This window comes from Colletotrichum graminicola, assembly GCF_000149035.1.
Source record: "Colletotrichum graminicola M1.001 genomic scaffold supercont1.16, whole genome shotgun sequence".
Lineage (NCBI taxonomy): Eukaryota > Fungi > Ascomycota > Sordariomycetes > Glomerellales > Glomerellaceae > Colletotrichum > Colletotrichum graminicola.
The window spans coordinates 456,707-480,889 of record NW_007361020.1 but is presented as its reverse complement, the minus strand read 5'-3'; the positions used below and the strand labels follow the sequence as shown (position 1 = coordinate 480,889).

Below are 24,183 nucleotides of genomic sequence, written 5' to 3'. Positions count from 1 at the left end.
CGACATGCTCGTCGTTGTTCCTGTGAGACATGGGCATATGGCTGTGTCTCTTTTCTCGCACTTTGCATCGCCATCGCTGCACGGCACGCAGGAAATACCGGGCCCAGGTCTGCGGCCAGGAATCCGTTCGGTTGAGCATGTCACGGCGGCTTTGAAGGCGCGCGCGATGAAGCCCTCCTCCTCCTCCAAGACTTTCCCCCCTCCAAGACTTTCTCCCCCTTTTCCCACCGGCTTCATGCCGTTTCGTGGGGGGGGGGGGGGCACGTGAGGAACGGCTGGACTGCACGTATCTACATTGTAATTGCCGCTCTATATTGGCTTTCCGGCGCCATTCCCAGAAGAGAGGGATAGCGGCGAGGCATTGCGGAATAGCACCCACCCGCCGGCCCCTTCATGTTATCCAACTGATTGATCTTGATTGCGTCCGATAGGCTTGTGTAGCCCGTGTCGTCTCGTGCCGTGCCCCCCCCTTCATTTGAAATCGAGTTGATTATCCCCCAGGACGCCCGGTGTGCCAGGCGACCATGGTCCTGGGCGGTTAGACCAGGCACGCTCGGCTGTTCAGACCACCAGTTCGCAATGCTTCATTCTTTATTGCTTTTTCTTTTCCTGGCACACTGGCACACATGATGTACATGCATACATACCGGTACACAAGAATCGCCGACTGCCAAGGACAGGAGGGGTTACTTGTTCCAGGCTTCTCCACGGTGGCTCGCACCCTGCAGGTAGACAAGAGAGAGAGCCTGGGGCCAAGCCATGTTCCGCCATGAGACCGAAACATTGGGTTTCGTTTCTCTCCCTCAATCGTAGCTGCTCGTGGCCGGCACTGCATTTACTCTCTCCCTTTGGGTTCCGGCGGGAAGAGGACCATCCGTCGGGTCGCATGAGAGTCACGCTGGATATTTTCATGCTGGTGGGAAGAAGGTTCGCCCCCCTAATTCAGACAGGACGAAGTAGCGTTAGGCTCCGACGGCCGTTTCTGGTCTGCCGATACAGGGCGGCTGGCGATGGCGGCGGCGGCGGCGGCGGCGGCACCACCACGACATGACGGCAAATGAGCATCGAGCACAATCAGGTAGGCCATCTCGAGGCCACACCAGGGACGAGAGGTACCTTCCAATCACGCAGGGAGTAGGAAGAGGAGGTTGTGGTGGTGATGGTGGTGGTGGTGGACGGAGAAATACATACACATACCTACACGCACACACACACACACACACACACATACAGAGTACACTTGCGTTCTCGTCGACCACCCCCGGGCTTGGTCAGCGCTTTTTCTCCGCCGTCGAATCACGACGGAATGTCGTCCTTTTTGGACAGCAAAGCCAATCCCTGCCACCGCCTCGCCTGGTGGCGTAGAGTTTGCTGGTGGTGAGGCCGTGTGCGTGTGGGTGTGACCAGCCATCCCCGGTCGCCTGTGAGCGACAACATGTGTGGGGTCATTTGCCGGCGGGATAGTTATGTCGACAACAAGCAAGCAGTGGAGGAGAACGAGGCTCACGGACTCAAGTGAATTGCCGACAAACGACACTGGACAAGGTTTTTCACCCCTTCGTTCCTCGCTCCAATCCACGGCGACGACACGAGAGACTATGGCGAGGGCCATGGGTGCGCCCCGTTCGCTTTCGTCTCTCGTGTCAGTCTGGGGAGGTCGGCTAGACATGCAGTGAAGCAAAAACGCTATCCACCACTCGTGGAGCTGATGGGTTAGTTAATAGAGGCACTGATCCGAGATAGATGGGCGTCGTCGATTGGTATCTTTTACATGAAACAGCACATATGAGAGGAGAGGAGAGGGCGGTGATGGTGGTGGTGGGAAGATGGCAGGCCGATAGGATGTTGGGATAGGGTTACCTTGCCTACCTACTAGGTAGCCTTAGGTAGGTAGGTTGGTAGGTAGGTTGATTCCCGTTGTGTACTTTGGTAATGGGACAGAACAGAACAGGACAGGACTGGACTGGACTGGAAGGCGTCTTGGGCGCCTCCCTCGTGGGGTGTGTGGTGGGAGACGACATTGTCCTCTCGACCGCTTTGAGGGAGAGACGACCTCGATGTTCTATTGTTTATACCCCCCCCCCCCCCCCCCCCCCCCCCCCCGAACCACAACAACGGATAGAGTAAGGCCTTGGAGGCGAGACCGGCAGTGAGAGAGAGAGAGAGGGAGAGAGAAAGCGAGGATGTGGAGAGTCACAGGCTCAAAGGCAAACAGTTTGTTTGATGGACTGGCTGGCTGGCCGGCATGGTCTAGATACTCTGTAGAGAGTAAGAGAGAAAGACGGGCATGACGGAGAGGAAGAATGAAAGAAAGCCTCAAAGAGGACAAGTACGTACCTCATCTTCCGAAGCGAACAGGAGGAGGGAGGAGCGACAGGGACTAGTGGGGACTTGAGCCCAGCCCCTGCCTCCATTGTCTTGTCTACCGTGTCAATCAAAAAAGGCCAACACTGGGGTCCCCGTACCAAAGTGGATCATCTCAGGGTGAGGACCTGACCAGGATCGAGACTAGGGGAAAGTGGCATGGGCCAGGTGCAGAGTGCAGGAGCAGGAGGAGCAGGAGCAGGAGAAGGAGCAGGAGCAGCTCGTGCTGTGGCTGTTCCACTTCGTCCATCTGCTCTGCTCTTCTCTCTCTATTCCTACTCTATTCCTACTCCGTACCTACCTACATCCCTACTCTCCACGAATACCTACTAAACATTAGGTATCTATCTGTATGCCATCTTCTCTCTCTCTCTCTCTCTCTCTCTTACTCATCTCACACCCACACACCTCCAGTTCCCAAACTCACCACCCCCCCCCCCCCCAATCCCCATTCTATGCTGTACCCCCCGTCCCTTCATGTTCTACCACCTCCCGAACCGACATATCCTAACCTGTCCCCCCCGACCCATTTCTGACCCAGACCGACTCGTCCATTAAAATATCTTGCATGCCCTCCTACCTCTCACACACCTCTAGGTGCTCTTGCTCTTGCTCCCTCTCTTCATCATCCCTCCAAATAGCTTGGTGTTTTGTCCCAGTCAACAGGTCTGGACACTTACACATATATACACACACACGCTCACACACTCAATCACTCACTCACACATACTCACACACCATACAACTAACTATACCGCCAAACAACCGACTACTACCCAGCGGCTACTGTTCGCTGTAGACCAGCTACCCTACGTGACTGAAACCGGCCCAGTCTTAGATTTCCCCGAGGGAGATCGAGAATGCCGTCACCACCCGCCATGTCTCTGGCCACCCAGTCTATGCCCGTCAGGGAACCCTCACATTCCAACACCCGCCAGGACGGTGTCACCTCCCAGCAATCGCAGAGGACCTCTTACAGAGATTCGCTTCCCAACGCTCCGCGCCCGCCCGTATACAACGACGAAACCTTCAACGAGAACGAGACGGAAAAGATGTACGGCGACTACTACGCCGAAATGACGGGCCCTTCCCCCAAGAAGAACCAGCCACCGCAACAGAGCGCACCCGCCCTACCCGCCAAGAGCTCCTTGAGGGCTTCCAGGCTCCTCGACAGCATGGCCCTCAAGATCATCACCAACCAACCCGCACAGTCCGCCCCCCAAGACATCTACCTCTCTTCCGAAGAGGAGGCTTCCTCTTCCGCCGACGAGTTTTCCGACTACGACTACGAGTTGGAGAGCGCAGAGTCGGCCGACTCGCCCATTCGCAAGAGCCACGAGGACACGGCACGCGTCGTGTCTGTCATCTATTCCGGAAAGCCTTCCATTATCGACCTCCCCTCCACCAGAAGATCGCCAACGCCAGAGTCGGCCGATTCCCGCTCCCTGAGCCGCCTCGCCATCTCAACAACAGAACCCGCGCTGCGAAGGATGTCGACATCGCCCGCCACGGGAGCCTCCTACTCTCCCATCCACCACCCGCCTAGGTCCAGCAGCATGATGATCACCGCCAGCATGCTTCCCAAAGAGAGGCCTGCGTTCCTGAACGTCGACCCTTACGCCAGCAAGCCCCTCGATGAGCGAGTGGATGAGCGTCATCCGGATGCTGAGCGGCCCGAGAGGCCCAAGACCCCTACCTCGCAGCTCTTCAAGAGGACACTGAGCATCGTCCGGAAGCGCAGTCGCCCGCAGCTTAGAGACTTGGCCGCCAACAACTCTTCACGGGACCAACTGTCGCTGCCCTCCAGCACGACGGACGTTAGGGAAGAGGTGCCGGAGAAGGCCCTCAACAGCCCCTGGTCCTCGGTCAGCTACCACGATATCATGCGCGCGGCCAAGAAGAACGCGCAGAACCAGCCCCCGACCCCATCCACTCCTACCATGGTATCGCCCAGCTCGCCCGCGGGCAATACGAGGAGTCGGATCCTCAGCGGGTTCGCCAACAAGAGGAAGAGTATGAGGATGGGCTAGTCGCCTCGCACCGGCCAGACAAATAAAGAACAAAACAGCAACAAAAAACAAGAGACTCGGCCGACACACGGCGGGACTCTGTGCTTGAAACACGCATTTGCATCCGGATTGGGGATTTGCTTTACATGCATGGCGCATTAACGGGGACGGGAACTGGATCACGGCGTCTCACACGGACTCTCGGTCATGGGGCAGCGATGACTGCAACACTCCTTTACTCCTTCTCTCTCTTTTTTTTTATTTTATTTACCGCTCTCTCTCTCCTCGGCCATGTTCCTTGTTTTTGGCCACCGGGGGCTCGGTTTTAACGACGCAACGAATTTCTTTGAGTGTGTTGACGGATGGAGTAATGGTTAAGGGCGGTAGAGGACGAAAGCAGACAAGAGAATAGGGCCAGACTCGATTGATTGGCATGTACCAAAAAAAGGCACGGCACTGTTGGAGAGAAGACAGCCGATCCGGCCCCCGCAAGACATTTTGGGGGCACGGGCTGCCTAGTTAGACATCAAACCAATGATACCAACAAGTTTTATTCGTTCATATGAGTTTCAATTGAATCGGCACCCCGGTCTCGTGTTGTGCATATTTGTTCCATTGAATGGCCTTGTGGGCATTGTTCTCGGGCGACCTGTGCCTTACCCTGCCCCCCGCCCCATTTGCCCTGGACTCCGATCTTGCATGAGGACGGCGTGTGGCAAGCAACATCTCTGCTGCTGCAATGCTGTTGGACGATTGGCGTAATTTTCCATAATTTCTCCAATGGGGGGCTCTTTATTTTCTATATTTTTTTGCGTTTGTCTTTATCCATCGATGATGGATCGACGTTGGAGGAGAAGGGGAGAGGGGGGGGGGGGGGGGGGGGGGGGGTACGTTTACAAAGTTCTCCCTTTGCAGACCTCGTCGCCTGCAGGCCGGTCCCTGCGCGCGCAACCAAGCTGTGATGCTAAATTCGGGCTCGAATCTGGGCTGGCGGCCAGTGTTGTGTGACACAGAGTAGCCGATTCCCAAATTCGGCCTCAATCTCCATCGACGTCGGCCTATGGGGGCGTTTGTGGACATGTGCGTGTAATAAAGTGTACGGAGTAGATATGTGGTAGATATGTTCAAGTGTGTGTGTGTGTGTATACTCGTATATGTGGCAATAATATGTCCAAGTAAGTGTATGTTATAATATGTGTGCATGTATAGGTATAGGCATACCAAGTATTATGCGTGCAATACGTGTGTGTGTGTATACTCGTATATGTGGCAATAATATGTCCAAGTAAGTGTATGTTATAATATGTGTGCATGTATAGGTATAGGCATACCAAGTATTATGCGTGCAATACGTGTGTGTGTGCCTTGATTCAACCACTGGCCCTGCCGTCCACCCGCCTTATCTGCTACGTACCTGGGTACTAAAGTGTATCCGTAGAGTGTCTGACACGGAGAGTGCGGCTGCTGTCGAGAGTCATTCGGCCGCATTACAGCTCTTCCCAAAACCGGCCCCCGTGGTGCATCATGGACAGGATCGCGCGTTGCCCAATTATCCATCCTTTTGGGGGCCTTTGGGGGCAGCAGGATGGATGGATGGGCGGCGGTTGAAGTTGGACCGGGGTGTCGGTTCTAAAATAGCCACGTCGCGAGGCTGTTCCTATCACGGCATGTACCTTTTTTTGTAGTACGGAGTAGTAGTAGTAGTAGTAGTATTCTCCTCCCCTTCTATTATTCCCTCCCTCTTCTTTCGGAAAGTGGATCCCCATCCTCACCAATAAGGAAGGGGGGCTTCTTCCTAGCCAAGATTGAGGCGGGCGGCGGGAAACCGCCATTCCATGCACCGGCCAATCTTGGCTCTCTGTGGATGCGAAAAAGATGCTGCCGTCTGTATTTCGTAAGATGACTGGCCCGTATTAGGTAGCGTAGCGCTCGAGATGATCCAGGCCGCGCAGCCGCGGCGTTTCTTTGCGAGAGGGGGGGCTGAAGGGGCGGTGCTAAAGAGACACAACCAAAGGAGGCAACGGAAATGGAAAAGAATAAGACAAAAAAAAAAAAAAAGGGATTACGAGATCGGATTGGTCTGCACGGGGTTTAGGTTAGGTTTTCTTGGATCTGGTCATCGGATATGGGGGACGTCGTCGTCGGCCTCGCGCAACCACCGAATGAATGGGTTTTCCCACTGCCGTTATCCGCGCGAGGCGCTGTCCACTCTCCGCTTTGCTGCAGCTTTCGCTTCACCTTGGCCTCAACCCCGATATGCATGCGACTTTTGCTAAAGATTTTTTTCTTTCTTTTTTCTCACCACCCCCCAATCCGAGGCTTGTCTCTCAACTACCTACATCATTACCCAAACAGCCCTCTCTTCCCCCACCTCCCCACCACCACACGACACTTCCCTCTCGGGCCATGTATGACGCACGTGCCAATAGATGGCTTGTGGTCCACGACACAGCATCGCAGCACGCTGCGATCCCCTGCGATCCCCTGCGATCCCCCTTGCAGAAAGTTCTCCGATCACGCGGGCGAGAGAGGCGGTCAGGGTGTAGGCATACTACTATGTACGTGATGTGTTGAGGTTTGCGCCGTCTGCATGCGCGAGCCAACCAAGGGCGGGACGCCTGCCTCGTGGTGGTTGGATGCTTTTGTTGGCCGGTCGAGCTGGGGGGGGTAACGGGCGGTCCGAGGACCGGACAGGTAGCCCCGGGTCGACATAGCTCGTCCTTGGTCGTTCGCAAGGGAGCGAAGATGACGAAAAGAAGGAGTCCGTTCCGATCAACGGGTTGCAGAAAAGCAAGCAAGGAGCGCGATCCGGCAATGGTTGTTGAATTCTTGCTTCTGCATCATCCAGCCAGCCAGCCAGCCAGCCAGCCATCCGGCCTTTTGTCGATACCCACACCGCTCCGGGCCCCATCTTTAGCTCAAGCTTGCTTGTCGTTGGGTCCGCCCTGCCTCCGATGGGAATGTCCGTATGTGCGCGTGAGCGTGTGCGCAGCATGAGATGGAGGGAGGGTGCACGCACGACCACGGTGCGAACGAAAGCTGTACATGGCCCGAATGCGAAGGCCCCGACGGGACGGTATTTTTAGGTAGTGCGCGCGTGCGTGCGCGCGTGTGTGTGTGTGTGTGTGTGTGTGTGTGTGTGTGTGTCTGTCTGTCTGAAGTGTCAATCGGCCGTGCGATGCGATGCAACGAGTCAACGAACGACGTACCACCTCCCACAGACAGACAGCATGCTATGTATGGTTCGAGAGAGCAATCAATGCACATCAAACGCCTCGGTGGCAGGGGTTTCTGCTCTCCTTCCAACCACAAGCTCTGCTTTACTTGTCCAAGTCCAATATCGAATAAGGGGTCACCCCGGTAAGCCATCTGTTGAGCGACAACGAAGCACGACGTGTCGGATCTATGTGTGTGTGGGGGGATGGAGCCGAAGGCCGGTCCGGCCTCTTCCATGCTAGGCGGCGCCGGGGGGGGGGGGGGGATGGTTGCGGTGCGGGTCTTCCGTCGAGCTATAGGGCCCGGGACAACGGTGGCAAAAAAAGGTAAAGCCAGTGAGGCAAAGCGCCTTGGCCAAAGAGAGAGAGAGAGCGGTGGGGGGGTATCCACAACCACTTTGGAGATTCCTGCACTGTTCTACTCAGTCAGGCAGGGCTGATTGTTTGAGGATTTCCGGAACAAACCTGATGAGCGATAGGGTTTCGGTTTATTGAATTAATTTGTTTATTTATTTACTTGTTTATTTATTTAATCATTCATTTATTTGTTTTCTTCATCCACAAGAGGCCGTTCGCCGCCACCGCAGCACGTACCTAGACTCGGGGTGGGCGCGCTGCTTGTTCGCCGACGATGAACAGATTCGGGGCCGGATTGATGAATGACGTTTTGCGCAGAGCAGATGGGAACTATGCCGTCCGGAAAGAGAGCCGAGTTTCAAGCCAGCTATGTAGTCAATCACGGGACAAAAAGAACCCGACCATCCTCCAAGACCGGCCGAGGGGCGCCGAAGACCCTCCCGCCGGAGTAGGCAACGCTCTTTGAAACCGCGCGACGGATGGGATACAAGTACTCTGCGGCACCTTCGTCAGCGGCGGCCTGGAGCCAAGGCCCGGCATCTGGAACATTGCAGACACACACACACACACACACGGTCATGCGTGCGGGACGAGACGGCCACCAGGCTTAGCAGACACGGCGATATTGGCGATGGGTGTCAATGGGGGGGGGTTGGCGAGCGAGGGGGTGAGTGGTAGACGGATGTCACGCGTCGTTCAGAGCCTCGTCGATCTCGTCGTCTACCTCGAACGCCGTGCATCTTCCACATAACATGATATTTGAGCGGGCGGGGACTGCATGTCCACGATGGCAGAGCGGCATGAGACACCGAGTTGGCAGGTCGTCGTGGCTCGCGATGCGGATAGATTGCCGTGGCTGCAGTATATCATGTATGCAATATCGGCCCCGCTTGGTTCTGAGTCGAAACCGTTCCCGCCCGCTCGTCGTCGGCCTGCCCGTGATTTCGAGTAAAAAGGTAGATGGATTGAGCCGGTGAAACCAGCTGCACGTGGTGGAGGGCTTATTCCCAGCTCATTGCTGCTATATGATGTACGCACTATGGAGGTGGGTTCGCCACGTTGGGCGTGCGGTGCGGTGCGGTGGGTGGTGGTGGTGGTGGTGGTGTCCCGTGGTGTCAATCAATGCGAGGCACAAAAAGTCAATTGGCTTACGCTCTCGGGATCTTCCTGGATCGAGGCTCGACGCCGATGACGCGATGCCCAAACGGGCGATTCAGAACTGATATTGCTACATACTACTCCGTATACTGCCTATGTACGGAGTAGAGAGTATGTAGAACCCGCAGGCTCACGAACCGCTCCACGCAACAATTACCTCCCCGTCCGTCTGCGGAATAGCGTCGGCTGATACCCCCAACCATCGACCATCAACCATCAACCATCAACCATCAACCATCAACCATCAACCATCAACCATCAACCATCAACCATCAACCGTCAACCATCGAACGCTAGGACGCCGTCGTTGATATTGCAAAGTGTGATCGGTAGACGCGCCATCGCAGCGTAGCAGGGGGGGGGGGGGGGGGGAAAAGAGAGCTTCCTTTGGGGTGCCGTGGAACATTCGGAAAACGTGGTTGACGGTAGGATTGCGACGGTAGCTTGGCGCGGCGCGAGGTACGATGTAGATATCGATCCGCGGGGCCGGGCGTGCGTGTGTGTGTGTGTGTGTGTGTGTGTCTGCCATGCTACGCCGTCGGCGAGGTTGTTAGATGAGGTGCCCATTCATCATTTCCATTTCCCCCCTGCTCCCCACCGGCCCTAGCGTATCCGCACTCCGTCTACCCGTACGTCGTATGGTCACATAGTGTGCACCACTCCGAACGCCGCCAATCATCACCGCCGTCCGCCGCTAAGTTGCGGGGAGGGGGGGGGGCACCCGCGATCTAATATTAGGATGTTCATGAGGACCTGCCTGTGGTACCGGGTGTCGTACACGATTGTGTGACGAGAAGGACGTACGACAAACGACAAACCACGACGACGGGTGCCATCACGTCAAGCTGGTGAGAAGGGGTGGGGGAGGGGGGGTCTGTTGATCGGCCGCCCTCGTGGGAATCACTCACAGCAACAGGTCATCAAGCGGCCAGACGCGCTTTGACGGGAAAAGAGGAACCCTCTGTGCCTCTCTCTCTCTCTCTCCGTGGGGAATTAATTCTCTCTTTGGGTGAGGGAATCATCACCCCGAGTCAGCCTCTGCTGTGTGAGTGAGGAATGAGGAATGCGGTATGTGCAGCTATCAGGCACATCAACCCTCCATCGTCTGTGCCTGTTCGTTCGTTCCTTCGTTCGTTCGCTTCCTGTCATGTGCATTATCCCGAGCCTTCTCTCTCTCTCTCTCTCTCATCCAACCATGTTCGTCGAGAGAGTTGATCCCATCCTCTCTCAACCCCCCTGCTTCTTCCCTCGCTCTTGTTGATCCACCAGCCCGTCGAAAACCCGTCGTTACCGCAGATACACTACACTCCGCAGCCCACATCTACCCTTGCACCTAACGGCGAGCACGAGAAGAAGAAAAGAAAAGACCGGGGGGTGCCACACAGTAAGACAGCTCAAGATGACGGGGGGATCCCCATGCATCCAAGGGGGTCCCCCGGTGGGTATCCATACAGTGCCTCTCGCTTCGTTCGCTCACCGACTACGGATCTACGCTAAGCTACGAGATCCGTCACTTCAATATATCCTCTGGTTGAGAGGCTCACAGGTTCCGAGGCTGCCTGTCTTGTCCGCTTGGCGGTGTACGATTATGCCCCCTCCCCTGCCGTCCCCGTGTGGTTGCTCATCTCGCTTTACTGAGTCTTTTCAATCTGCGACATAGCGCCCCCCTCCAGGAAACAGATGCATTATGGGGTTCAGGCCAGTAAACCCCCCCCGGTTTTGTTCGTCTCTTCTTTTCCGTCGTATTTTCGCCCGGGTAGCTATCTATCTCAGCTACGAATTAAACATTCGAATGCCCCGGTACCCGTGCACATTGGTGATGATCACGCCACAGAAGTAGAAGGAGGTTCGCCTCTGATAACCGTAAGGTATATGCGAATCGCCAAGTTGTCGTCGTCGTCGCCCAGAGTCACAACCGTACCTGGCCGTACCTGCAGAGCACGTCATGCAAGCAAGCTGCAGCCGTCCTCCAATCATTTACCTATTATGTACTCTGTAGGTAGTTTACGGATACCTAGATCCCTTGCCACACGCCCCCTCCCGCTCCCCCGGGGCCGTGTTTCATCCTACTCTTTGCCGTTGTCGTCTGACTCTGTATCCAAAGCCGAGTGAACTGCTCCCTGGAGATTCATAGCTCCCCCTCCCCATTCACCACCTGCACGACATTACATGACAACGGGGCTTTTGAGATACTCCTATGATGCCATGACTTTGTCTACTCGACGACGCCCACACGGGCCTTTTCGGTCAAGGTCCTAAAGCGTACAAACACGGGTGAAATGGATACAGTCTCCCACCCATTAAAGGCCGTTCGTTACCGGGCCTGCGGATACCTAGCACGCCTAGGTTCTCATCGCCACCGCCGTTCTCGTAAGTTTACCATGAACGTGGTGGATATGGGAGACGGCATGATGGCCGTGGCGCGCGCTCCCCCCAAAGGGGCACAATAGACTATGTACATAGTACGGAGTAGAGAGGCTATGAAAAGCCTTGCCACGCGACGCCTCGCCCTCGTCGAGCCTAAGGCTCCCTTCTCCCGTCCCGTCTCCCTATCTATCTCCATCCGGACCGGCCGTCTTCAGCACCCTGCGAACGGCGATACACCCCTATCCTACGGTACGTGCCGCGCCTCCGCCACCAAAGAGGCGAGAACCGACGGAAAAAGGACGTAGTAGGGGAGACCCAAGGCACAGGAGAAAAAGACGGGTGAGAAAAAAGAAAAAAAAAGGCAGAGGAACTAGAGAAGAAGAAACAATCACCCGCTGCAGAGCACAGAGTACGGAGTATAGGGGCTTGCATGACACACGGCATGGCATGCATGCATGGCAGTATGGTAGCGAGCCAAACAGCCGCGTTTCCTCGCCAGGCGGAGGCTACCGTGACAACTTAATGCGCGACCGTTAAGATCGTCTTGTTCCAAGGGGAGCTGAATACTCCGTACCTAATCAACGAATGGCAACGGCCTACGATCATAGGTCGACCTGCCATACCCCATTCGCCCCTCCCCTCCGGCTCTCGTCTCCGTCGCGCCTATCAGCGGCCGCTCCGGCTCCCTCCACCGTACTCTCCAGTCCGAACCTGCCGGAAAGGGGGGAAAAAACAAAAGTGTGGGTCCCACCTCCGTCCCCTTCCCCCGAGAGCTTCTCGACCTCTCCTTCGGCTGCCCCTATTCGCACCTCACACCAACCCACCACACCCCCCCCCCCCCCCCCAAATCATCGCCCATCTCCCAACGGGCGCCGTGCATCGCGCCATCTCTCCTTAGCTACATTGCGACCGTCAGCCAACAGGCCCCCTCATCAAGCCATCCTTAAGCCCTCGCTAAGCTCTCATTAAGCCACCTCGACGGTACTTGTCCTAAGCCTTCCCGCCAACTGTGCATACTGTGAGCCTCTTGCGCCGCCCATCGGGACGGAAAACCAAGCCCTCGCTAGCCTCACCCCCGTTCTAGGTGCGCCTGAGTCCCGTCGCCGAACTTGTCGTGCGTAGGGTGTTGTCACCGCCCAGAAGAGCCGCCTGGATCCTCTGAGACGCATCCGTCCAGCCTACCACGATGACAACGACAACGACGATAACCATCACCACGACCACCACCCCTCTAGCTGACCCGAATAGCTGTAGCGAAGCTAGCCATCTGCTTCTCTGCTCGCCTTGTTCGTATGCGGCAGCTTGAGGACCTCCCGAGACCGGTTACGGTGATTGCAAGCGCTGCGCAGCTCTAAGCGCCCCACCGCCACCCACCCAGCCCTTTCCATAGAGCGGCCCTTCTTTTCGGCTTCCATCTTCTATGCGTCAGCGCAGCCCTCGGTAACAGCCAGAAATCTCTGCACCGCTCGACGTGGCTGGTCGAGGCTACTCCAGCTGGCGTGAAGAGATGGTCGGAAGCAGGCAGGTCGGTTCCGCATTTCTTTGATGTACCTATGTACGGATCATGGCAGCTCCCAAGGAACCGGGTGCTGGGACACGACCACGCCGCCGAACGCGTGACTTTGGGAAACGGCCTGTGTGCGTCTTCCATGGCCGTTGGCCAGATTACGGGAGATGGGCGACTGTTTTTCCATTCTCCTACCTATGACCGCCACGCCTGGCCCTGGGATCGTGGAGATGGACCGTCATCTGGGTCGAGGAGGCGTCGACGTGAGGCCTTGGTCGCAAGCCATCCTCGGGGCTGAGACTGCCATCCCAAACTTCTTCTTGCGGACGGCCACGACCTGCACCAAACCAAAAAGTTCAGATGACACCTCTCAGGGCTGCCAGATTGCCAGCCCTCCAACTGTCGTGTTAGCGTGCGGAAAGCCTTGCGCCACAGGGAGTAGAGAGAGAGAGAGAGAGAGAGAGAGAGAGAGATGGGGGAGGGGAGCCACCGTGGTGCAAGGACCATTTAGTGACGGCTAGTCGTCGTCCGAGCAAACAGGGAACGGACTCGGGACTGGAGCTGGCCAAGCAGCCCGCCGACGGGAAGGATAGGCTTCGGGGACCGGCGTGACCAGGTCTGGCAGCCGGCGGGAGGCCGGTCGCTGCGCAAATGAAAGCCCGTCGAGCGCCCGCGGTCGGGGAGGTTTTGGATGTCTGGCCGACGCGGGAATCTGTAACGTCCGTTGGCGTTCGTCCGTCCGAGAGCGAGGGGAGAGAAGGGGGAGGGGGGTTCGTCTGCCTGCCCTTGCAGGGTAATGAGCGGGAAGCCATCGTGGGAAGAGTGTCGGTGCCCTCTTCTAGGCCGATTTGTGACTTTTCGACTGGCGGGAACGGGCTCAAACACGACCAGGGCACTTGAGGGGGGGGGGGGGGGGTGGCGTACTTCGAACCGTCGTGCATCCTCGCCAATCTCCAGGACAGCAGTTTCAGCCTTGCCGTATCGCGTGATTAACGTTGTATTGGCCTGAACCCGAGGCCGTGGCTTCATCACCGATTACCGCGTGCGAGTCCCCCCCCCCCTTCGTCATCCCAGACTGCAGCATCTGACGCAAGTCAGCAGCATCCCATTCATATGCCGCCCTCCCTCCCCCCCGACAATCGCGAAGATGCCAAGCCGATGCGGTACCGCAGGGAACAACAAGCGAATGCAGCATCGCAGACCATCAGCCATGCTTGTAGCAGCTCGCCTACGGTCGGGGCGTCTTGCCATTTGGACTCGCCAGCACCGGCGCCGTTGGATCGTGAGCTGGCATGGACAGAGACCCGGGGGCCCGAGTCACAGGCGGCTGAAGCTACAGCCCAGGAAATTGAACACCATCTGTATGTTTGTCACCTGCAAACGCTCGGGCGCGGGGGGGCACTGACTCCCCGCGCACGCTCGTGGTTTCCATGCAAGCGTCGTCTGCCTCCGTGTCGGGAGATTGCTGTTACCTGGTGCCGCAGACGCTTGCCCGGTGACTTTGACGGCCTCTAGGCGCCGTCTGGCTCGAGTCCAGAAGGGGTGAGGGGGGTTCGAACGGCAACGCTGCGTTGTCCAATCGCCGTCTTTGGTACCTGGTGGTTGTCCATACGTCGGCGGGCCTGGGTTCAGTTGACGGGCGTCTCCCGGTCGTTGGGGCCGCTGGCCCAACGATCTTGCGCCTGGCATCTGGTCCAGGGAGTATGAAGCATGCGGTTCACGGTGCGTCGTCCGCGTATCAAGGCAAGGTCGTGTGTTTAGTCTTTGATGGTAGTAGACTCACATGACAACTCGGCTCCGGGCGAGACATGGGTTGGTGCTGGCTGGCTCTGTCCTGTTCACCTCACCGGCGGCAGGCCCTCAGGCTTAGACATATGGCCTTGCAGATCCTGCTGGTAGGTTTCCAAGATGTCTAATCATAGTGCGGAACGCTGGGGCAAGGCCAGAATCTTGACAAGAGGCCGGAGTGTCAACCCATGCCGACTTACTTCAACGACAAAGACTGTCGACAACAACAAGAACACCACCTCTGGCAGGGTGAGGGGGGGGGGGGGGGGGGGGGGGGGGGGGGGGAAAAAATTTTTTTTTTTTTCTACGGCTACCGCTGGGTGAACCGGGCATGCCGCGATAAACCGGAAAGAGGAAAGGGATGGATACCCACCAGGGCTTCCTAATAACGGCCAACTAGCCTGGTCCGGACTCATCTTCAGAGTAGCAGTCAGTGGATAGTCGCCCGACAATAGGAATATTCTCCCTCCTAAAGCCTACAAGTAAGACCCAAGTGTACCCCCGCTTTGTATTGGTTAAAGCAGTTATTGACTCTAAGTGGACCGACCACCGGCCCACAATACGCATCGGAAGCGCCTGGAAAGCCTGTAGGATCGTATCGTGCCAGGTAATACCGGAACAGACCCTACGCTGTATTGCGTGCTTGCCTCTTTTAAATACGGAACCTCTATGGCGCTTTGCGGACGCCGCGATGACTTGTTCCGGTTGTGAAAGACCCGTTATGTTTGGCCCTTTCGTTCCACGGGTTTGGGGCCCAAAGGCACATGTGGAAGGGAACATTGGGATTATTTCCTGCGCACTCCCTTCTACGAAAGATCATCTAGGTTCAAGTCTAAGCTGTCGTGATCGTATTCCCAAGAAATCTTCCAAATGGGATCCCCGAATCCTCATGAGTACCCCCCCTATTTCCAGTAGGCTCGTAAAGAATCCAGTCGTCCGGGGACAACTTGCATCTTTCAGTCAACCGGGTGAAAGCGGGAAAGCAAAAACACATTTCTCAACCCCCCCCCCCCCAAAGATGTCATGTGGCGAGAGCGAACGCAATGAAGCCGCGCTCTCCAGCTGGTAACACCGTGACGGTTTCGAACCAGGAACGAGACCGCGGCTCTGAGACTTGGAGAGCTACGGTGACGAGCGGGGGTATACAAATTCCCCGGACACGTCCGCATTACGTCAACAGTTCATTATGCATGTCCAAATCACTGGCTCGGACAACTACTAGGCAATCGGAGGACAGCAGCAGCATGTCGAACGACCATTGATCCCCGTCCAGTTTGAAGTGTGTGATGTGGGCTGGGCATACCTGTACCGTCATGAGGAGGCATAAAAGCTCTGTTTCCAGGTCGTAGAACGGTTGGACCGTATGAGAATGCCTGCTCCCCATTGATTGATTGTCCTCGTCGACGGTCCAAGTGCCGATTGACCGCGGAGGGCCAACGGTACATTCAGCCCTTCTTTTCCAGAAATACCTTGAATGCAGTAAACAGCAAAGAGCAGCTTGCTTTGACGAACGACTCGACACAAGTAACCATAATCCTCGACGTGGCACTGCGGACCGTGATGGCATCGGATTTATCTTTACTTGCTAGATACAGCCATATGGTTTTCCCTACCAGGCCCTTGCATCATACCCCGGACGACATGGACGGTTGGCTTAACATCTGGGTGGCTTGGGCTGGCCTCCCTAGGTCACGGTAGCAATGCCGCTTCCAGCAGCGTACTCACCAGCGGCTGGCCGCGTGAGTGTTTTGGACGTTCCGTGAACTTGCAAAGTTGGCAACAAATCTACCGCGTGAAACAGGGATACTCCAGCGACAAGAGCGTCCCAAGCATCGCAGCTAAATACAGCTGGCAGGCCGTACGTAGGCATACTCCGCGGACGGGCTCCAATGCCTCGCCGGCTGCCCCATCAGCCGATGCCGGCCTAGGTCCGGCGTAGCTAGCTCCTTTCAACAGGGCGTGCCGGGAAAGACGGGCCTGCCTCCGCAGAGCCAAGACGCGCGTGTCTGCATACCGAGAGACGCTGTGGGACAATAACGAACGACAAGACAACATCGTTGCAGTCTCGCCAAAACAAGGTAAAAGAAAAGCCCTCATAGGGTTTCGGCTTCGGTGGTTTCAACACCTTTCGGCCGGGGACCGAGGCGAAAGTTCCGCAACCGCGGGGACCAGCCGCTCTCCAACTACAACGCGCGCGCCCGGATATAAGATCGGATGGTGTGGTTATGCAGGTCCTCCTCTGCCCGGCGCCACCGGGAACCCCAAAGTGTGGGGAAGGGTTGAGATGGAAAGAGGTCCGGGTCTAGTTGACATCATTCCTTTAAAAGCATCGCGGATACCCCGCGTACGACGAGCCCAAACTTGGAAAACCCGCATCGGTACATATTTACACGCACACGCAGTCACGCACTCACCAAGCCTATATAGAGTCCGCAAAGCCAATGAGGCGTATACAACAGCTCGGACACCAGCTCTCACAACGTCCTGAGCCCGACACGATGGCCCCCGCATCCCCCGACCACCCTCTCAACGAGAACGGCATCCCGCCGTTCGAGGCCCTCCCGCTCGGCAGCGGCAACCCTAGGTTCTCGGCCTGGGGCCTCTACGGCGACAAGGACGAGCTGGGGACGCTCAACAGGCTGACCGACGAGCGCGTCGCCGCCGCGGCCAGGACCGAGATCAAGACCGGCGCAAGGTAGAACTTTCAAATCCCATCATCACCCACTCACCCACCCACCCGCTCTGGCTGGACCCCGGCTCGGCCATCCATGCACACACACACACACACACATTACACATCTAGCAACTGACCCCAAGTCCTCCTCCACCCTCAGAGTCTCCCTCAACTGGCCCCTCACGGCACAGCCGGCCCCGTTCTTCGCCCGCCGCGCCTTCCACCACGACCTCATCCATAAGCGACCGCGCTGCGTCAACGACGACGTCTGGACCTTCAACTCGCAGTCCTCCTCGCAGTGGGACGGGCTGCGGCACTTTGGCTACCAGAAGGAGGAGAAGTTCTACAACGGCGTCTCCATGGACGACATCCACGCAGTTGACGACGAGGGACGGCCGTCGACGGTCAACGGTATACAGGGTCAGTCCGGCCTGTCCCCCGTCCCCCGACCCGTTCTGGGGGGGGCTGACGAGTCGAGTAGCATGGCAGACGCACGGCATCGTCGGCAGAGGCGTACTCGTGGACTACCACAGCTGGCGCCTCGAGCAGGGCACCGCCCCCTACGATCCCTTCGCCCGCGACTCCATCCCCGTCTCGGACCTGAAGGCATGCCTTGAGGCACAGGGGACCGAGGTCAGGTTCGGCGACATCCTCTTCACGCGAACAGGTAACCCCCGCCCTCTCCATCCTTCTGAAGGAAACGAGAAAAGAAAGAAATGAGACGTCTAACACAGCACTCCCGCCCCGGCAGGCTTCATGGCCGCCCACGCCGCCAAGTCGCCCACTGACCTCGAAAGCTACCGGACCGCCGTGCCGCAGACCTTCAGCGGCGTCGCCCAGTCCGAGGAGACGCTGCGCTGGGTCTGGGACAACTTCTCGGCCGTCGCCGGGGACCAGCCGACCTTTGAGTGTTGGCCCCACCGTGACCCGGAGCACTGGATGCACGAGGTCCTGCTTGCCGGCTGGGGTATGCCCATCGGCGAGCTCTTCGACCTCGAGGCCCTTGCCGAGCGGTGCCGTGAGGAGAAGCGATGGAGCTTCTTCGTCGCCAGCGAGCCGTGCAACGTCCCCGGCGGGGTCGCAAGGTGAGCAAGACCCGCCCCGATGTTGGCAATGCTTCTGGGTACGAGTTGGTGAGCTCCGTTTCGCTGACATGACGCCGAGTCCGCCCAACATTCTGGCCATCTTCTAAGACCTCCCACGGTACCTGAGCAGAGACACTACGTTTGTGACAACACATGTGGTAGCGGGAGATATTTGTAGAACATGACTCCTAGAGATGACATGCCGCCCTGCTGGCCATTTCTCAGGCGCATAGGAGCGGGAAACCAAAGTGCTTGGGCGAGATGGTCAAAATGGTCCCCTGCTTTAGTGGCATCCCGAAGAAGGGAGAAAAGAAAGAGGAAAGAAAAGGAAAGAAAAAACCACCGAAAAACCAGATTGACGGAATCATTGCTTGAATCATTGGCTACTACAACCAAACCCCCTTAGATTCGAGCCATCCGCCTCATCGGCGCGTAATTATCAATTACAACTTGATGCCGCAAACCCGATGATTCATGGACCCAGTCGCATAAGACCTGAAGCAAAATGGCTTCAAAAGTATATTCGCGCATGTCAGCTTTCCTAGCTGAACTAAATTGTTGCAACAAACCAAGCCTGACGCCCTACTGTGCTTTCAACCACCGCGGGCCCTCTATCACAGATATTCTACCCAGTGACTGCTGGCTCATCCCCTATGACTCTTGCGATCGCTGGCATCTTGTTAGGGCTGCTGTTCGAGTCGGGAGGAATTGCCGACTTACGTGCTCAATCTCCTAGACAGCTGCTGCAACTTCTTATCGTTGGCCGCGTCTTCGGCTGCCTTCTCGAACGCCTGCTTCCTCTCCTCCTCCTGGTGCTTGACAACCTCATCGTGGCTGGGGGGCAGCCTTTCGTTCTGAATGTCGACCTTGCGAGCGTCCTCAAATGTGTTGATGGCATTCTTGATACCTTCAGCACCCAGCATGAGGGTACCAGCGGGCAGCCTGCCGCCAGAGACGGTCTTCAGCTCGGTGACGCGCTCCGACTCCTCACGCAGTACTTGGAAAACACGCGAAAGACGACCAATGGCCAGAATCTTGTTCTTGATCGCTCGTCTCTTATACTCGATCGACTCGGGATCTTGCGAGGCGCCCGAGAGGGGTGGCGACATGGGGCCAGGCGACGTAGAAGAGGGCGTGGCGTCCTCCTTTAGCTCCTCCTCGGAGCACGTGCTGAGGATGCCGATAAGCATGTCGGTAATCTTCTCGCCCACAAAGGGCAGAGACCAGGTGAAGACGTCCATGAAGTTTGGTAGCCAGTACGGGTGGGGCGTGCAGTTGAACTGTCGAATGTTCATCACGTTGTTCTCGTACTTGAGAACGGCAGCCTTGTTGTTGTAGACGTCGAGGTAGTTCGGCGCCGAGAAGATGGTCATGACACTGGGGAAACCCGTGGTGCGAGTCTTACGGTACATGCGGTATCCAGCATCTTGTGCCTCGTGGGCTCGAATGACAGAGAGGAGGTTGTTCTTCTCGAGGAACGCACAGGCTGCCGGGTACGAGAAGAAGTAGGAGCATCCGCGGACGTGGTTATGAAGAAAGTAGTCGCTCGTCTTCTCTTGCCCAAAGTCTTCCAAGGGATCGGCCCAGAGGATGTCGCACATCAGGCCCTGGGTGGGCGGCTCGCGGAAACGGTCAATCTGTACGTGTCAGCTGGTGCGCTTCGGGGGGGGGGGGGGGGGGGGGGGGCAGGGGACGAGAGCTCGACTCACGCTTCGCAAGTCGTCGAGGGTGTGAAGCTCGGGGCTAAGGCCGCCGTGGATGCACAAAAACTGCTTGTTCATGACAGCAGCCAGGGGCAGGCAGCAGAACGACTCCATGCAGGCCTCGTAGATGGCCTCGGAGTACTTGTGCTTGCACTCGAGCTTGAAGGTGAAGTAGTCAGTCAAGTGGCGACACTCGTGGTTGCCACGGAGCAGCCACAGGGTCTTGGGGTAATGGATCTTCAAGCACCAGAGGTACAGGACGCATTCGATACTGAAGTATCCTCTGTCGACGTAGTCGCCGAGGAAGAGGTAGCGCGTCTCGGACGGGTCGCCTCCGACTTCGAACAGCTTCATGAGGTCGTAGTACTGGCCATGGACGTCACCACAGACGGTGATGGGCGCATCCATTTCGAGCAGGTTGGGCTCGGCACGGAGCAGCTCCGTGCAGGTTTTGAGGATCCACAGGGCCTGCTCCTCGGTCAAGCGGCCCTCGCGATAGAAATGCTGCTTGAGGAAGTTGATGTCGGGCTTGGTATGAGTCTCGTCCTCAAAGAACTGCTCGTCGGAGGGCGTGAACATGGCTGGGGCCTGCACATCTGTAACGATAATCAGGTTAGCGGCTCGAGGGCGGTACGACGAGGGCAAACACGGCAGCTGCCACGGTGGCGGCGTCGATGAGGATCGAGGCCGTGGCCCAGGGGCCTTGCGTACCTTTGCAGACCCGCTCCATGGTGTTCACTTGGGTGCCATCCTCCATGGTGTGGATAGTGAAGTCGATCTCGGGCAGCGGCTTCTTCTCGCGAATGGCGCGAATGGCATTGTCGACCTGTTGCTGGGTGCGACGCTCTTCGCCGGGCGCGCTGGGTCCTTCGGGATCCATGCTGGCTGGCTGGCTGGCTGGTGAGTTGGGGCGAAGACGATGGTGACGGCGATCTAAGGGTGGCGGTGGTGGTCGAGGGGCTCGGTCGGGGTATCGATGATGGATACGAAGGAAAGTCGTTTGTCTCTGGAATGATCAGAGCGGTGAGGAACGGCTAGGCGAGAACCAGCTCAGGGTCGTGTCGCGATGGGGGCCTACAAAGAGGCGAGCTGGGATGCGGCAAGTCGTTGATCACGAGACAAGACCAAGCGAGAAGGGCAATGCGAGACGAGGTGAGGCGAGGGGTAAAATTTGAGGTGAGGAAAGATAGGGCTGAGAACAGATTGCGGGTGAAGGGGAATGGGATGGGATGCACTCGGCCAGAGAGAGGTCTTGTGCTATAAGACCGACCGGTCCAGTTCCCAGTTCCCAGTTTATCGCTACGCTACCTACTTTACCTGGGTATGGGTACCTTGCGCTGTCTGTCTGCCTGCCCAGGGCTGGGGCGTTTTCTCTCTCTCTCTCTCTCTCTCTCTTTTTTTTTAACATCTTTTTTCCCCCCCAGGCTGGGCACCTCGCTAGGGGTGGTCAGCCGCTGACACCATCAAACTGTACTCTTCTGTCAAGGACTCAACGATCTCAGTGTGTCCCTCCTGATGCCAGGCCCTAGGGTGCTTGCTGTGCTTGCTACCTATACTCGCTGTGCTGCTGCTATCGCTGGTGTGGCGGCGGTTTGCTAGCGTTTGGTAAGCCCAAAGCCGGGAAAACACACCTCGGACGAATTGGCAGGTGGCAGACGCCAAATGCCCGCGGACGGTGGATGTGATGGAAAGTCGGTATACATTGCTGTCGTGGAAGATAACACTGATGGCAATGTACCTCGACTTGGCCCCCTTCCCTCTGCCCCTCGCATCAGCCTGTCAAAGACGTCCGATTGCCTCCTTTGCCCCCACCTCGGTCCCTAGAGGGGACTGGTACGTACCCCTCGACCTTCCCCTCCCCCTCATCGGGTGGCACTTTTTCCACTTTGATTCATCTCCCCTCCCCTCCCCTCCTCTCCCTTCCTTCCCTCCACAGCTCGGTTCGGACTTTGCTGGATGGCCGACAATGAATATTGCGACGCACGCGCATTGGACACGATCCCCATCATCATCAACAACGTATATAAGAGAATGCGGTAAGATAAAAGTGTTCCGGCCGGTTTCGATCATCTATCTTGTCCTCTCTATCGTCCACATCTAGCCTCTACAGTTGTGTGGTTCGTTGCTTGCCCGCTGCTGCCATGCCATCTGCAGCTCGCCTTAAGTTACCTTGTGTCCAAGGTCAACCTCGATCTGCCTTATGCTGAGCGGAACTGAGTTGTCGCTTCAGCGCTTGCCCAAACATCCCGACCAACAGTCAACCCCCCCCCCCCCCCCCCCCCCCCCCGCCTCGGTCTTTCGACCCATCATCAGGCATCCAAGCTTCGCGCATGCCGCCCAAGGGCCTTGCAGATTCGCTGTGACGTTCTCCGCTCCATGTTGAGGGGTTTATTATTCTTCGTTTATTCATGGCAAGCAGTAGCCTCCGTCGATGACAATATCGCAACCGGTGGTGTAAGAAGCGGCGTCCGAGGCGAGATACAGATACGCGCCCTTGAGCTCGCCAGCTTCACCCTCGCGTCTGCTCCATGTTAGCACAAAACTCGTCATCAAAGCCGTCACGTTCACTCACCCCATGGGGGTCTTGTTCTTCCACTGCTTCTTGGTCTCGGCCCCAGCGAAAGCAGAAATCTCCGTCTTGATGTAGCCGGGCGAGATGGAGTTGACGCGGGCGAAACCAACCCATTCGACGGCCAAACTCTTGCCTGATTGACCTGTTAGCCGAGATTACCGGGTAAACCGAGTGCATCACTTACACATGTGGATGACGGCCGCCTTGGACGCGTTGTACACCGTCTGCATCTGCGGCACGTTGACGATATGACCACTCATGCTGGCGGTTGCAATGAAGCTACCGTAGGTGAAGCCCTCGAGCTTCTGACCGTCGAGCGTGGTGCCCTCCTTCTTCTGCCGACGGAAGTGCTCGCCGGCAACCTGGGCGCAGTAGATGGGGCCGTTGACATTGACGGCCAAGACTCTGTCGGCGACATCCATGGGACCGTCAATCAAGGGGCCCTCCTCCCACGCAATGCCCGAGTTGGCAACGAATATGTCGAGGCGGCCGTTGAATTCGGCCACGATCTGCTGGACAGACTCTTTGATCGCTTGGTGAGAGGTCACGTTGACCTGGTACGCCTTGCCTACGCTATGTCAGCGACCGAGCAGCACCGCGTTCCTGGACGGGCGACATGTACACTTGACACCATACTCCTTCTCGATCTCGGCGGCGCGTTCAAGGGCCGCCTTGTTGCTGTTGTACCAAATGGCAACGTTGGCACCAGCTTCGGCGTATGCGTGGGCGATTTGCAGGCCAATACCGGCGCCGGCACCAGAAACGATGGCCGTCTTGCCCTTGAGGGAGAACAGGGGCAGCACACGGTTGCTGGGTGGGGGCACGGTGGCATCGTGCTTGAAAGCACCGTCTTTCATGTCTGTCATGTTTCCGAGGGTCGTGGAGAAGGGCTGGAATCTGGCGGTTCTGCAGGCGGCTGCGACACGAGGAATGCAGAGGACTCGAGGCCGCGAGGCTGCAGTACGGAGGACAGAGCCGAACATTATATCGACGGGCGACAAGTAGAATATGCCGCAAAAGGCCCTCTTCTTTTGGAACCAACGTGGCAGGGTACCAGGGGTAAATCTTCACCGCACCCTACGATATTGAGGGTCCTACTCGACGATTCGAGTTCGACGATTCGAGGAGGGGGTCGAGGGGCGCCGAGGGGTCGAGGGAGGAGCTAACACTGGTACCAGCATAGCCGTACCAAGTATTACGGCTATGAGTACCCCTGGCTCATGCACCGGAACAGTCTCGAGCGAGGTGATATGGTGGAGCTCAGGGAATGGGAAGAGAGCGAGCTCTGCCTACGTGGTACCTATGCCGTGCCGCCATACGCGAGGCCGGGTGGAGGGTCGGTGGCAGCGACAGCCGCCTGCGCGTCTCATGAGAATCGTGACCG

The 24,183-nt window shown here is 57.2% G+C and overlaps 4 protein-coding genes across 4 annotated transcripts; 2 read left to right on the top strand and 2 right to left on the bottom strand.

Annotated features, from left to right (window-relative positions):
* Positions 1-3,242: 3,242 nt before the first annotated feature.
* GLRG_04951 (uncharacterized protein) lies at positions 3,243-4,394 on the top strand (the record flags this gene model as incomplete). Its single annotated transcript, XM_008095636.1, has 1 exon — positions 3,243-4,394. One exon carries the CDS (start codon positions 3,243-3,245, stop codon positions 4,392-4,394), a length of 1,152 nt encoding a protein of 383 aa, XP_008093827.1.
* A 12,869-nt stretch (positions 4,395-17,263) lies between these two features.
* GLRG_04950 (uncharacterized protein) lies at positions 17,264-18,528 on the top strand (the record flags this gene model as incomplete). Its single annotated transcript, XM_008095635.1, has 4 exons — positions 17,264-17,460; positions 17,600-17,859; positions 17,921-18,106; positions 18,191-18,528. The coding sequence occupies 4 exons, from the start codon at positions 17,264-17,266 to the stop codon at positions 18,526-18,528; spliced, it is 981 nt and encodes a 326-aa protein (XP_008093826.1).
* A 640-nt stretch (positions 18,529-19,168) lies between these two features.
* On the bottom strand, positions 19,169-21,107 carry GLRG_04949 (calcineurin-like phosphoesterase; the record flags this gene model as incomplete). The annotated part of the gene is made up of 4 exons (XM_008095634.1): positions 19,169-19,193; positions 19,245-20,161; positions 20,234-20,823; positions 20,939-21,107. 4 exons carry the CDS (start codon positions 21,105-21,107, stop codon positions 19,169-19,171), a joined length of 1,701 nt encoding a protein of 566 aa, XP_008093825.1.
* A 1,526-nt stretch (positions 21,108-22,633) lies between these two features.
* Positions 22,634-23,665, bottom strand: GLRG_04948 (short chain dehydrogenase; the record flags this gene model as incomplete). Its single annotated transcript, XM_008095633.1, has 4 exons — positions 22,634-22,748; positions 22,800-22,932; positions 22,984-23,367; positions 23,422-23,665. 4 exons carry the CDS (start codon positions 23,663-23,665, stop codon positions 22,634-22,636), a joined length of 876 nt encoding a protein of 291 aa, XP_008093824.1.
* Positions 23,666-24,183: the final 518 nt, after the last annotated feature.